This window comes from Trematomus bernacchii, unplaced genomic scaffold (assembly GCF_902827165.1).
Source record: "Trematomus bernacchii unplaced genomic scaffold, fTreBer1.1, whole genome shotgun sequence".
NCBI lineage: Eukaryota > Metazoa > Chordata > Actinopteri > Perciformes > Nototheniidae > Trematomus > Trematomus bernacchii.
The window spans coordinates 6,825,889-6,841,154 of record NW_022988043.1 but is presented as its reverse complement, the minus strand read 5'-3'; the positions used below and the strand labels follow the sequence as shown (position 1 = coordinate 6,841,154).

The 15,266-nt window shown below is 41.9% G+C and overlaps 2 protein-coding genes across 2 annotated transcripts; both read right to left on the bottom strand.

Annotated features, from left to right (window-relative positions):
* Positions 1-447: 447 nt before the first annotated feature.
* fem1c (fem-1 homolog c) lies at positions 448-10,842 on the bottom strand. The gene is made up of 6 exons (XM_034117989.1): positions 9,476-10,842; positions 4,542-4,711; positions 4,239-4,427; positions 3,284-3,795; positions 2,705-2,881; positions 448-2,419 (listed from the first exon to the last, which is right to left on the bottom strand). Exons 1-6 carry the CDS (start codon positions 10,017-10,019, stop codon positions 2,155-2,157), a joined length of 1,857 nt encoding a protein of 618 aa, XP_033973880.1. The 5' UTR covers positions 10,020-10,842; the 3' UTR covers positions 448-2,154.
* A 383-nt stretch (positions 10,843-11,225) lies between these two features.
* Positions 11,226-15,256, bottom strand: tmed7 (transmembrane p24 trafficking protein 7). The gene is made up of 4 exons (XM_034118130.1): positions 15,182-15,256; positions 14,669-14,886; positions 13,830-14,075; positions 11,226-13,332 (listed from the first exon to the last, which is right to left on the bottom strand). Exons 2-4 carry the CDS (start codon positions 14,825-14,827, stop codon positions 13,096-13,098), a joined length of 642 nt encoding a protein of 213 aa, XP_033974021.1. The 5' UTR covers positions 14,828-14,886; positions 15,182-15,256; the 3' UTR covers positions 11,226-13,095.
* Positions 15,257-15,266: the final 10 nt, after the last annotated feature.

The window sequence follows — 15,266 nt, the reverse complement described above, 5'->3', positions numbered from 1 at the left end:
CACAAATCAGCATGTTTTTATTTGGGACAGTTCTTGGAAGCGACTGGATGAATAACATAACCCCTCCAGTAATGTCAAAGGTTTCCCTGGACACATTCCAGTCCAGTCTCAGGGTCCTCTCTTTACCCCCGGCTCAAGTGTCTGAAATGAGTACCGCTCAGTGACTGAGGTTAAAGTAGCTTCGGCAACTTGAAATACATTAAAGACAACAGATACTGAAGTATGGGGAGTATTATAGTACCCTTTTAAGACCGGATTTAAAAGCAGCCCGTTTCTTTATAAAATGTAGTTTTAGTGCCCTTTATCCTAATTAGGCCATGGGAAATTGGCACATAAAAAGGCTAAAATAGACACCATCCAATCAAACCTAAACATTTACTGGAATTCCCATCGGCAAAAGCCCCACAAATAGACAGAATGACGAAAGAAAGACATTTGGACAAGGAGACAAGTGCAACATGGGTTTATTGTCAAACTGGTTATTAAGACATGAACTTGATTAATGCCATATCAAATCTTAAACTCCGCGGTAGTAAAGTGCAGATTCAAATGAAGTTGCCCTGGGAGTCCTCATTCATTTTCTATGTCTGGGATTGAACGGTCAGGTTAAATAGACTGCAATGTGAAATCCTATGAATTATGAAAAGCCCTTTTTTCAACCCACACATCTAAAGCTAATGTGCAAACAAGATAATTCACAAAGCTTTACTATTCTGTACGTCAGGCGCCCTCCCACACATTTGTGTCTTCACTTCTTATGGAATTGGACGACGGTTGTACCAAATGAGAAGAACTCTCCCCGCTGTAGTCTAGTCCTCACAAAAGGTTTTCTGCAGTGATTGGTTGATATGCTGCTGCACATGCACAGTGGACCAATGTTGGTATCCTACCTAGATTTGTTTTCTTTTTTTATCACGATTTTTTTTAAAAGAATGATGGCATTTAAAGGTCGGCCGTGTATGAACGTTAAGAGGTCACTTCTGGGTACAAGCCTGCACACTCCAGCCGTTGTAGAAAGACAGTTTGGCCACTGTGGTTTTTAGTGGCAGTCATGTGCATTATGGAATCTCCATGAGTGCCACTCCACCAAACTCTAGTCCTCAATCATTTGTGTAAGCTCAAAAAAACTCTGCATACAAGAAACACACTGTGTGGCACTCGCACACATACAAACAAACACGATCACTCAAATCCATTCACTCTTCTTACAACAGTCAGTACAATGGTGTTGCACCCCCCTTCTTTCTCTGGTGGAAGTAGGGGATACTGAAAGAAACGGCAGCAATGAGGTAAACACAAAAACTCATGAGATATTGCACAGACAAGTGCCGGCACAGAATACAACAGTCTCTCTCCAACAGCCTAGCCTGTGCATAGGAAGAATAAAGCACTTATGGTGTTCGCAGACATTAAACCCTTCTTGTAAAGCTTTGTTATACACTAGTGACAAATGAGTCCAGGATCCACACCACTTGGCAGGTATCCAGAGTTACATGACAATAACTAAATGTAAAAGTACAAAAAAAGATAATGATGACTGAGGAAGGGTCCATGACTGTTGGCAACAGTGATGGGACAAACAAAAAATAACCTGAAGTCCCAGCATATGTAGAAACGCCTCAGTCTTTGCTTTGAGAAGAGAGAAGCAGGCAAAGTTGAGGCTGGGTTGGAGCCAGCATGGAGAAAATTCTCTCAAGTTTCATTCAATAAATAGCATAGTGTAATATGCAAAACAAAAATCTTTTTTATTTTTCTAAAGCAAAATAAATGTAAACCCCTTGCTTAAATCATCCGGAGATACAATTGTCCATGTCGCAAACAACTCGTAATACATCCCCACAGATCAGGCTGTGACCGGTCCGAGCCGCGGCTCCATGAGAGAGCAAGCGGAGGAACGAAGTAGTAAATCATTCCTCTGTTTACTCCGATCACTTCTCACTTTTATCCTGGTTGAATGAGGACATTTTGGTGCACGCAAATCTTCCAAATTCATACTTTAAAAATTGTTTGAATTTGCAAACCTACAAAATGGTGTCTTTCAGCTCATCAAACAGGCCTTGAACTATAGTGCTCCTCAGTCTGTCAGCTCCATGTCATGTGATCACACCCCCTCCTGTTTTAATGCAACCATTCCTCTCCTCTTCTTCACCATCATTATCTGTGGAGCAAGACAAAGGCCTCTAGTTTCTCAGGGATGTTCCCCCGGTAACTGAGGCTGTGCTTGACGATGGCCCTGGCGGCTAGGCACTGAAGTGTGGTGTGGTTTATGGGCTGGATTATATTCCTGGAAAGCTCCTTCTCGTCCAGGAGGTCGCAGGCTGTCTGTTGGAAGGCGTTGGTGCTGTCAAAGTGAGTCCCGCAGGATATCAACAGGTTCATGATGTCAGGATGACCGTTGGATGCGGCTATGTGAAGTGGGCTGGTGGGTGGGAAAAGATAATAGATCCACTTAATCATTTTATAACAAAACATGTCATCAATGTTGTGGCATGGCATTTCACTGGTGGCTGTCATAATGGTGCAATTGAGGAGCATTTTAGGTATTTTCATTAACCTTTTCAGTTTACAGACAAAATCATTTAAAAATATTGTTGTAACCCTTACTGTTGTGGTTACTTTTGAACAGAAATATTAAAATAAACAAAAACCAGCCACGTCAAAGAACAATTATGAGAGCTGAAACTAAAGAAGAAGAAAAACCAACCTGTTGTCATCTTCATCGCGGCAGTCCACGTCTGCCCCACACTCGAGGAGGATGGAGGCGACAGTGAGGGAGGGGAACTTGCAGACGGGGTAGCGGCCCACACAGGTGGTGTTGCGGTCGACTGCCAGGTGTAGAGGGCTGTAGCCGTTCTTACCACACGGCTGGAGCTTCAGGAATCTGTACGATGTGGAAAGATGTCAACTTTACTGTCCAGAAACAAGGAGACAAAAAACTACAATCGTCATGGTAACAGCATTAAGTGCAGGACTGTGACCCAACTGACGGTTTGATTAGTCATCTAATCAAACAGACATTTCAAAAAAAAATTATCTTTCAAGTTATTTTTCCTGAAAAATAAAATGGAAGAAAAGGAGACTAAGACTTCTATTTGCTGAAAAAAGGTAGGCAAGTGGCCCAACAGGTGCAAGTTAACCACTGCCAGCAAGAAATATAGGTTTTTCCACAAAACTACTATTATTTGTTTCGCTTCGACAACCGCACACTACAAGAGTACTGAGGAAATGTTCCTCACTGAAGACAAACTGTTAAACTAATACAACTATTTCATCAGAAACTCACTTATATATAGTTTCCTTCTTGAAGTGGTCCTGCTCTGCGGTACAGGGCACCTTCTCCAAAAGACAAATGAGGTGCAGGATGATTGACAGGGCCTTGCTGAGCTGTGCAGGGTCAGGTGGCATCGGCCCATTTTGTTTAACTGCCCGCTCAATCTCCAACACACTCTTGGAAAGGATCCCCATCAAGTCCTCAAATGACACAGATGTCCCCAAGAGACCTTTGGCTCGGTCCTGCAGCATGAAGGAGAAGAGCTCAGCGAAGGACAGCAGGCTGGAGGCCGTCATGGGGCTCAGCGGGTCCAGGTTGCTCTGCTGCATGTCCAAAGCATACTTCCACAGATTGATACAACGCTCAAAGTTCCCAGAGTCCGCATAAACAGCCCCTCTGTACCGGATGTAGTACGACGTGTCGGGGTGTTGTGGGCCGAGGATTCTTTCACGGATGAGCAGTGCCTGCATGCGCATCTCATCCGGATCAGATATAAGCCCGTCCAGCTCTTCTCCGTTTGTTACCTAGAAAGAGGATTACAAGATCAAGAAAAGGGAAGGGTGCAGCAATTAGGGCAATTCAGGATTTAGTACATGCGATAAATCATGCTTTTCAGAAATCAAATTGCATTAAGACCTGACACTGGACTGCTGCAGTAGGTTCTCCGTTTATTTAATTGAATTTATATTAGTATTTTCTGGTTCATTAGTGCCTCAAAAACCTTATTTACGCAGAAACAAGACCAAATGTCTGCTTTTCTTCACAGCGAATACTAACGAATGCAATCTGCTACCTTCGTGCTACATTTTTGAAGCAGTCACCCTGCTTAACTCTGTGCTGCCTTCACCAAATTATGACCGCATCAGCATTAAATAAAATACTATTTAAGAGCATTAAATGCTATGCAGAATCCTTTTGGTGGAAGTGATTAGTAAAAAAAAAAATACTGTGTCATAATAGTACTCACCTCTCTGGCATAGTCGTATGCCATGATCAGCTGCTTTGGTTCGGGTTTACAGACAATGCAGTGACTGTCGAGGTGCCTGAGGTCCATGGCTCTCTTCCAGTATTTTAAAGCTCCGAGCAGATCTCTCTTCTTGTCAACGAATGTGGCTCCCAAGAGCTCCAGGGCATCAATGCGCTCTGTTGGGCTTGTCTGCAGAAGGAAATAATTTGTTATTTTTTATATGGATTTAAGACAAATATTCACTAGATTGAAAATATCATAGTAATATACTGACACACATCTATGTCAACAAAAAACCCTGACCTGCTGGTGCGTCGTCAGGTCGTCTACGATGTTAGTGTGCCCTGTGACGCTGGCGGAGAGCAGGGGAGTCATACCGTAGCCGTCCTGCTCCATGGACGCTCCAAACTGCAGCAACATCCGCATGATCTCCAGACTGCCCGACTCCGCACAGTCATGGAGCGCCGTGTTGCCTGTGAACAAGTGAACATTCATGGTGACCTGCTAGAGGTAGTGAGCGCAAACAAGTAATGCTGGATGACCTGCAGATACATCTAATTGATGATGGTATATCTATTGCTAGATGACCATTAAAAACGTCCAGCCGAGCCACAGCCTTTTAATAAAGCAAAACTGTTTAATTGGGAATAGTTGGTCTGGCCATGAAATGTTATTCGATGATGAAAAACAAATAGCAAATGTAATGTTTTTACATAGAGATAGACAGTAATGGCAAATACAGAAGAGCAGCTGTTCACCCTGCACACTGTCCTTTATCTTTATTCAAAATGGCTGTAAATCAGCTGATGTCAAGAGTATTGTGGAAGCTTACGTCAAGTCATTTGTCTGTTTCATGCTCACTCACCGATGATTACCAGTTAAGGTGCGGCTTGTCATGCTAACAGCATATACATGTGATTCTTAACACCCCTTTTTCAGATAGGAAATACAGGTCACGCTGCCTGTCGTGGAACTGCAGGAAGTAAACCTGATGAATGGAAGCTTTGCAGTGGGGATTAACGCTCAGCTGCTGCTCAAATGTGCAGGTGTAGAGTGAAAAAGCTTTGCTATGATTTATTTGTTAGAGAATATGTACTTTCCTAATGCTGACTGTGCAATGTTTAAACAATCTTATTGTTGTTTGCTTACACTTGGTGGATATGGTCTTTTTTTCTTCTTAAAACCAATATGATGGTGTATTGACAATGGCAGTATTCCTAAAATAAGATTAAAAATATGTCTTTGCCAAGTTTGGAAAACTCCTTAATGAAAACATGAAACTCATCAATTTTCTAAGTTGAAAGACAAAATAAATATGTATTGGGTATATCTTAAAGGGGACCTATCGTGCAAAATGCACTTCTGTACGTCTTTTATACATGAATACGTGTCCCCGGTGTTCCAGGGAACTCACCAAGTGTCAGAAAACACAACCCTCTCTATTTTCCTCCATACCCAAATCTCTAAAAAAAAGGGGCTGCAACGGATCTGATACAGACCGATCCAGATTTGAACACTTCTATGACGTCACAGAAGTGGCGCTACGGCTATTGGGCCAACTCTCCACCTATCAGCGGAATGTGGGGTTGGGCCACGGCCGGCCATTGCTGCTCGAAAGTGCTGGAGACGCTGTAGTACATATGCCAGGCCTGTAAGTGGCGCTGTAGTCTGCCACAAAAGCAGCGAAGAAGACTTCCCGCGCATATGGTAACCATGGTTACCCTTCTGTTTATTCTCCGCTGTGGCTTTTTTTTTCTCCCTCCCCGAGGCAAGCGGTTGCTCCCGCTGCTTTAATTCAATGCAATCCCTCCCCGTCGAGGCAAGCACTGTAATTCTCTCCGGTTAGTCCACCAGCAGATGACAAACACCCACCACTCCGCCTCTTCCAAGGAACGAGGGGACCGTGCGGCAGAGTTTCAGTTTCTTTCGCCGGTCAAGATGTCCGTTAAAGTTTAAATCTTCCGGACAAAATTTGAAAAGTGCCGGTCAAAGGTCTTCTTTGTTATTTATTGAGCTTTAAAACAAATGAATAACGACTCTATAGGCCTATAATAATATAATAAAACCATAGACTGTATATATAAATAAAACACGGAGGACGGAGATCTTTTTTTCTCCCCCTCTTGACTTGATCAGAGCACGGCTACCCTCACCTGCAGGGGGGCGTGGTCTCACAGAATAAGCCCCGTAGACAGCAAAATGAGCGAAATGAGGCATGGCTAAAATGCATGATCTGTTTGGTATTTTGAAAACAGAAACGTATAAATATACCTTATATAGGTATGGCCCTACAATATATCATTTAAATATAGCATGATCGGTCCACTTTAAGGAACCCGATCCAACCAAGTTATGACAAACTGTCTGAAGCCCCAGCTCCAAGGGAACGCATACGGCAAAACGCATCGGAGTAACGCAAATGCAACCGCAAAAAACCTTCCGCCCACACGCAATATACACCGGATTGTGTCAAGCTCCACGAGACGGCTCCGTTTACATCCAACCGCTGGAAAAGCTGCAGTACATATGCCGAACCTGTACGTGGCGCTGTAACTTCCTCCACAAAAGCAGCAACTTCCTCCACAAAAGCAGCGAAGAAGAATGGTTGTCATGGCTGCACTTCTGTTTATTCTCCGCGGTGGGGGCGGAGGGAACCGCGCAGAGTTTTTCGCCGGTCAATGTGTGTTAAAGTTTAAATCTTCATGCTTCCTCATGCAGCAGCTGATCCAGTAAGTAAACCCGACAGTAAAAATAAACATATTTATAACTAGTTTAGGTAGTTTGAGAGGTAATTAAAATAGCTACGGGTGGTGATCTGACTTGAAGTGTGTGTTTTGCTCCCGCTGCATCACAGCTGGAGGAGCTGCGTGTCTCCGTCCTGTCAGATTAGACTTCACTCGCGTTTATGTTCATATCGAGATAAAGATAAATAATCTGAATTCAATGTGCAGTGTACTTTTGCGGAGGTGAGCAGCAGAGGTGGGGAGAGGCGGGGCTATGAAACGGATGACTGTATAGGCGACCCCACGGCCCCGTTGGACCCCCCAGAGCGCTCCGTTCCCAGATCTATCCACCTTTGGACCCGTTGTCGTTTGCGGGGTCTGTTTCTACGTTTCTGTTACGGCGTCGTCGAGCTTAAAGGGCTATATGCATGAGAAATATGCGGATTCAACCCGTTTTCGTCCTCGTGGAGCCTAGGCCTGAATTGGGTAGCTTTATATACAGAAACTCTAAACAGTAGACTCCCGCTGTAGTTTCCCTTAAAAAAAAAAAGGGTACATTTATTGCCCACTGACATCCTTTATGGTTAAAGCAAGACTTTATGCATCCAGCCAAACCCTTGTGAAGACACTCGAGTGCATGCTTTACTAACAAGTGACATTAATGTAAAAATTCATAAAGAAATAAGTGTAAACCTATCCTTGTCCTTCAAACTTGTCTTTCAAATAGATTGCAGAGACCCGGTGATCAAAGTCAATCATCAACCGAAGAAAACCTTGGGAGTTAAGCATTAGCAGACAGTGTTGTGAGCGGTGCTTATGATTCAATAGTTAAAAGAAAAAACACATACAGTAAAAGTCTTCAACTAAATACATTCAACAGACCTCATAACACTTTATGTCCATCCTTATCAACATATGATTTGAGTGTAACACTTGTGAAATGGTGCTTTGCTTTCACTTGCATGTAGTTTCTCAGTAGACTAAGGCTAATCTATTTTCAGGCAGACCAGACCACACAGGGCGAGTCAAGGATTAACCTTTAGATATTCTCAGGAGACTGACAAAACCACACTGATCAGAATCTTTTTTTAATCTTACTCACGACAAAAGACCATTTTAGGATAGCCACAAGGCAGGGTCTCCTTTGCTTTATCAGAGAGGACTAAGACAAGCTGGGTTAACAATGAAGGAAATGTTTTGGATGGCTAAATGATTTTCAATTGACGACAAATAAAAGGAATTCAGATTCAGATGAGTCAATGTTTTTACATTTTTCAAATATGAAATACTGTCTGCTACAGTGGATAATATCCCTTCATCAACAAGTTGACATACATTTGCAACAATGGCTCTTTTGGAGATTCCTGAAAACCAGTTGCCAATAGTGTTGACGCCTTGTCCACTTTGCTTGTCAGGATGAAATTCACAACAAAAAAACAAAAAACTGGTAATCCAGACATTTCTTCCAAAACAAGCTATTGGTCTAAATACTCATTATGCTCTTCCAAAAGGAGCCTTAAGCCCAAGTGAGGACAGTACAACAGGTGTTCGGCTGAAGGAATTGTATAAACTAAGTGTTTTTTTGTTCCGAGAGGAATAGCGCCAGCTGACCACAGAACTTTTAGCAGTTCATATCAGATGTGGTGTCCTCACTATTTTCTTTCTTGCTGGCTCGTCTCCCTCCATCAACACAAAGTCTACTGTTTTGAAAATGTTCCACTTCATATCTAATTATGGGAGAGGCAATAGTCTGAAGAGAAGGAAACAAACTGATTTCCACCTCAATCACCACACACACACACAATACAAAACACATGGGTTAGTCTGAGCACAATAGAGCACCTGCGTTCTGCTGGTCGGGATAACTTAGTGACTCCACTTTGTTTTTTTTGTCTGACAGCAATAAATTGAGTGTCAACCACATATAAGCAAACACGATTCCAACCCATCAAATGTGCACAAACCAATATGGATTGTTGATTATTTTTCCCACCACACATCGACAGTAATAGAACAAAATGCAGGATATCACTAATGCTTCACTGTAAGCAATCCTGTAGACTCTTATTTCATAAAACACAATAGCCATAAATACAGATGGACACTGGTTTGCATGTAGCCTATTCATAAAACCCTTCCAATAAAAGAGTTCCATTACACACCCAAAGAAAAGCTGACGTAGTTATCAAGATAATTTTCCATTGTGAAACCAGTTAATGTTATTTTGTTGAGTCATCATTTTTATTCACTTGTAATGTATGAGTGCATTTTGCCTGTTTACAATATGATCAGGGTTTCTTTATTTGAAATGGCTGCTATGAGAAAATGACATACCTTTATCATCTAATGTGCCATCATATGTCTGGAAACACTTACTGTGGAATAGGTGATTCAAACTACATAAGAGCCCTGAAAATGCATCTACCCACCCTCAGTGTCTTTTCTCAGAGTTAAGGGGAATTAAATGAGACAACTTAACTTTCTTATGCTAAATTATCTGTGCTAACCTCTCACCTTTGACACTCTTCCTGTTGACATCTGCTCCTCTCTCCAGCAGGTACTGAGCTATCTCCTTGTGTCCTTTGTAGCAGGAAATCATGAGACACGTGTGGCCGTGTCTGTTGGCCACCTCCAGGTCAGCTTTGTGCTCCACCAGGTATTTCACAATGTCCAAGTGACCGTCGAAGCAGGCTGCCCTCAGGGGTGTAGAGTTGGTCAGGGTGGTGCTGTTGACAGAAGCTCCGTGGCCCAACAGGGACTGGACCACCTTCAGGTGACCGGCGGCCGAGGCGGCCCAGAGAGGGGGCGCTCCCTCGATGGTCTCCCCGTCAAAGTTCACGGACCCCCCGACCTCCACAGGAGCGCTGCAGCACTCCAGCAGGTACTCTACCAGGTCCAGGTGGCCGTACCGTGAGGCCATGAGCAGCGGGGTGGCCCCGTTTGTTTTATCGCCCATCAACTTAGTAACCTCGTGTCCATCTTTGTTCTCCAACAGTTTCTGAAGCAGCCGGAGCTTACCGTCCCTGGCTGCGTTAAATACTGCCGTCTTTAAATCCATTTCTGAGGGTTAGTGTCACAGTTAAATAAAAAGGTAGCGATGTCCGTGACACAATGGGTCAACGATACCTCGAGGTGTAGCGCCTCTGTTGACAGGTGGAGCTGGGGACCCTTTGTTTACAACAAGCTCTGAATCACTAGCCAACAGTAAACCAGCTGACGCGTTTTAGTTTTTTTTAAAAGCCCACAGAAATGTGTGACTTGTATTAATTCCGGCTTTAAAACGGTCATCACCACTATGTGAATATGTTAAACATATGAATAACTCAGAGTTTCAGGCGACCCTTGGTCCAGTAATACATTTGTCGCCGAGTTAGCAAGGTGGCTAGTCAACTTCCTTGATCAATTTAGCGACTAGCTTCCACTAGCTGATCTACTTTACACCTCTTTATTGAACGTTAAACCGATATTCGTCCACTGACATGTCTTCCCCTCCGAGAACCTCTCCTCTCTTAGGTATACTTTCTGCGCTTGTCATTGTTTCACAACCCACGCCTGTTATTTATATTAGCTTCCCGAGGGCCGAAATATTAAAAAATCCTCCCCCACCCGTAATGCCGTGCTGCTGTTAGCTTAGCCTGGAAAAGACGGTCGTTCTTCGGCCACTCACTCAGGGGATTTCCCCGGAGTCCTAGCCGTGTTTCTTTCTCACACACTACTGTCGAGAAACAAGCGAGAGACGTTACCCGCGAAACGACGAAACACCGTCGTCTACGGAGCCACTCGGCAAGCTGGCACGACTATAATCTCAGTGGAGGGGAAGGTAAATAGGGAAGGCTATCCACCCACGGCTGGACCGGATGATCACGACTCAGTTTCCGACAATTTGCAAACCCAACGCAGTCTTTTTTCTTGACTAGCGTAAATGATTGACATGTTTGACCACCAATCACAGAGCAGGAACACTGTGACGTAGCCGATAAAAAACAACAAAGGCGATTGCTGCTATTCATGATTAGGGACTTTTTAAAGATATAAATAATATGTAAAGGGAAACTAAACAACAAACAAAAACCGGTAGAATATATCGTATGCATCTGATAGATTAAGAGATATTTCTTAATGTTGTATAGGTGCACATCTCACTGTGAAGGCTTTGGTTATATCTCTCCCTACAGGACAAGAGAAGCATGACAAGATGTTTCCAAAACCTTCATCCACATTGAAAAGCAATTTTATTGCTGAATATTAAATAAAAGCATACAACGACATTTGAAAATAAAGTTTATTCAGCCATCCCAACTAAAATAAGCTTCCAGAATGATTTACAAAAGATGTTGTGTTCAAGATGAGCCGTTACAGTGCATACACCTTAAAATGAAACGCCAGCACTGCAACACCTACCACAACAGACAATTAACATTTGATGGGAGCACACCAAAAAAGCACAAGATCATCAATAATAAATCAATAGAATACAATTGTATAGTTGTTTTGAGCATCAGTTCTGACAGTTTACCAAGACGTGTAGCACTATCTGAAGTGTTGAGTTTTTTGGTTTCTTTCAGTGGTTTAGATTTTAAAGTCTGTCTTTGTCAAATATAAAGTATCATAAAGGTCATATTGATCTCACATTACAACAGTGATGATTTGGATTTGCCAGGTGATGTTTTGAACTTGTCTACTTTGCAGGTGGAGTTTAAAATGAATCAATTTACTCAGATATTTAATGTTTCCTTCAGGCCTTCATGCCACTGGCTGAGAGCTGCCAGATTTTGTGTTTAAGTCATGGATAAAAGAATGACCCACCGACTTTCACATGATTCCTGGCTTAAGCCACACTAGATGTAACTAAGCCTCCATTTACTACACCACCTGCAGGACTTTCTGCAGGCTCAAAGTTTCAGATCCAGACCCGATCATAGATTTAATGTTTAAGTCTTTTTCAACATATATAGAATCAATATTTTGCAGAACAACTTTAATTTATAATTGAGAGCAAAATTAGCCTGCATTACAAATGAGTTGTTACACTTTAAACAGCAAAGGCAAAACTATATAAATGACATTGTAGAGGAACCAGTGAAAGACACATTTGTTATAACAAGTTGCTGTACTTGAAATTGCTGGCATTGCCACTTAACACACAAAATGTGTCCTTTTAAAACAACATTTTAAAATCTGTTATTTCTTTTTCACCTTCCATACAGTCACAAAGACAATTATAACATTTGCAGTACAGAATTCACCGAGATGTGTTCAAATTGAAACATGCCTTTACCTAAATGTGTAATCAAGCAAATAGTATCCAAAATTAAAAAAACAATAAATATTTTTTTTGTTTAAAAATTGAGTCTGCAGTTATTTAGGAGAAATTATGTGTATCTTTAAATTCAATCCTCTGGCCCAAATACAAACTCTTTCAAACTCGTATCAAAATAAAAAGATGGCTATAATCTATACAACATACACCAACTCATCTTAAATGACAAAGATGATAAAACAACACATTATCTACTGTTTCTAACTCAACACAGTGAGGTTTAATAAAGAAAGAAGCAACATTTTCTTCAAAACCAAATGCAACCTTTATGGGGAAACACTCTTTGCCATGCCAGTGTGGTTTAAGAAACCTATTGCTCTGCACATAAGGACATATACAGTCACAACCCTTACATTATGAGTAGGTTTAGTCACATATTCAACCCTCTTGGTAAATTCAGTGCACACTTTTGGCTGAAAGAGGAAATAGACGAGGTGTGGAGAATTTGAGATGCCAGGGGTAGAAAGACACAAATAAAATTAAAACGCATTTGTAAAGTTTACTTCAACTATAGGACCTTAAACTGCCTCCAATGCAGATCATTCTAAGCAACGCAAGAAATCCTTTTTTTCAGGTTCTCTATTTTTACCCCTCAAATACATTTTACACATACGTAACCATTTAGCTTAAGGCTCGTTTGCATAACGTTTGTAAGAATACCAGTGCTGAATCAGGATGACATGTCAGATTGTACGACTTGGCAGTTTGATATGATCTAATTTCAGATCAGCACTGATATTCAGACCTACTCTATGCACGCTAGCCGATGAACAGACACAAAAATGCTGTATCAGATCCCGGTGCTCAGAGACTGTTACGATCCTACGCGTGTTGTAGTGGTTTTCCTGTCAGAGAAGAAGCTTCTCAGCAGCACCACCTGACTGATGCTGACCACCAGAAGGATAAGGGCCTCTCCGATGGACCAGAAAGCCACACGGGTGTTCAGGTCCTCTGCCCGACTGCGTCCCTGGGCCTCACGGAGGCGGAAGTGAGTCTGGTAGTCAATGACCGACTTTAGGGCCTCATGGATAGACACACAGGCTGATTCCATCTGCACAGGGTAAAGAAAAAGCCAAGCCGCCAATTAGATATATTGACTGTTACAAGAACATTCTAACTTTGATTCACAAACTAGAAGGACCTTTGTGAGCAAAAAGTGTTAAAATATACTCAAACTTCTAAAAATGAGGAGACATAAGTGAATGTTAGTCAGACAATCTGACCCCATAACCATCACCTGTAGGAATAAAAAGCAAGTGTCTAACTAGTTTATGGATATACAATAATTAGTTTACTACCAGAACGTTTTTAGTAGGTTTGGCTTGTCAGTTTAAAATGGTATGGAGCTTGGCTGCGAATTTGCAGACAACACAAAACTACATGCACAGATAGGTACCAAAAAAGGTGTTTTACTAATGAAACCAACAGTAGAGTGAAAGAGATGTTGAAGGTGTATCATTTTTCACTAAACCACATGCCGTCTAGATATTAGTCTTTTTTTTTCTTGGTCAGATAAAATAAATGTGCATATATACCGACAGAGCTTACCTGAGTGAGAGCAGTGACCCTGTTCTCATTGGGGAAGAGTGGAGGGTCATCGCCGACCTGGAAGTCAAAGTAAACGGTCTTGTGTGTGAAAGTGGAGAATTCGTTGCTGAAACAGAACTTGTAGGTTCCGTTCTTGGCTGCGGTGAAGGTAAAGCTATCATATTGCTTCTTCATCTCCTTGTAGAGTGTAGTGCCTTCTGGGTCTTCCAAACGACAGTCCACATCATAATGGCCGCCTGTTACCACCTGGGAAAACATAAAGACATCTATTTATATACCCCTTCTGAGTTTGTTTCAATATCGTACCATCTAAGTTGATAAAGTGTATTAGTTTTGTTTCTGTATGTCCGTGTTGCCTGTTCTCTTTCCAGGTTACATGGTGGAGAGGTCAGTCTTTAGCTGTTGGGGACACCTGGAAGCTGCTTAAGATCTTCCTGGATTCATTTTTTTCATATGTTCAAATTCTATACATCATTTGTTTATTGTATGGATTGTCTACATGCACTTTATTAACGTTGTTTATTCTGTACATATCATATCTACTGCACATCACAATCGAGGGTCTAAAAGCAGAGAATATCGTATGGTGTACAGATGATAAAACCCCTTCGAGCAAATGTGTGATCTTAGGATATGTAAATAATACTGACTTGACTACATTAATAAACACAATTATTGAAAACAGACAAAAGATAGTGTTAAAAACTGATTTTTTAAAGGTGTGTTGTTTTTACTTGCTTACCACATTGTCATCAGTCAGAGAACTGCTGATATAACGCTGTTGATCAGGAAATTAATCAATATTTCAAATATAGGAACTTCTCATTAGACCCACGCACCTGAAACTCAAGTGTACACTTGGTGCCGATGGTGATGTCCTCGTAGAAACACTGCTTGGCGTTGTCTGGCAGCTCGAAAGTTAGCTCGGAGCCCAGCACCCACACACAGAGAAGCTGGGCCGACAGCACCTGCAACACCAGCCGAAACGATCCGTACATCCTGAAGACCGATAGCCAAGCTTCAAAGCAAAAACCTGAGCAAACCTGCCGGAATAGACCTTAACAGACAAGAAACTAAAATCAATACCAAGGGAGGAAATAAGGCACAAGTAGTGACAAAGCAAACCCGGACATTGGTATTAGCGACAAGTTGTTAGCTTAAAGCTAACGCTAACTAGCTAGCTGGGTGGCCTTTGTATTATAAAGAGAGAGAAAGCCTCTCAGAATTTTTAACAATTTATTATTGCGTATTTCTGTATTACTGGCGCATTCATGGTCATTGAAGCCAAAGTAAATTCAAAGATAAGCATTTCTTGATTCATTATTTTGTCTCACTCAGCATTAGCTACTCACCTCAAAATGCTCACCCGGATGCAACTAATGCTAAGTAACGTATCACAAACGTGACACGTCATTGGCTGTCAACTGTGAAAGCCCG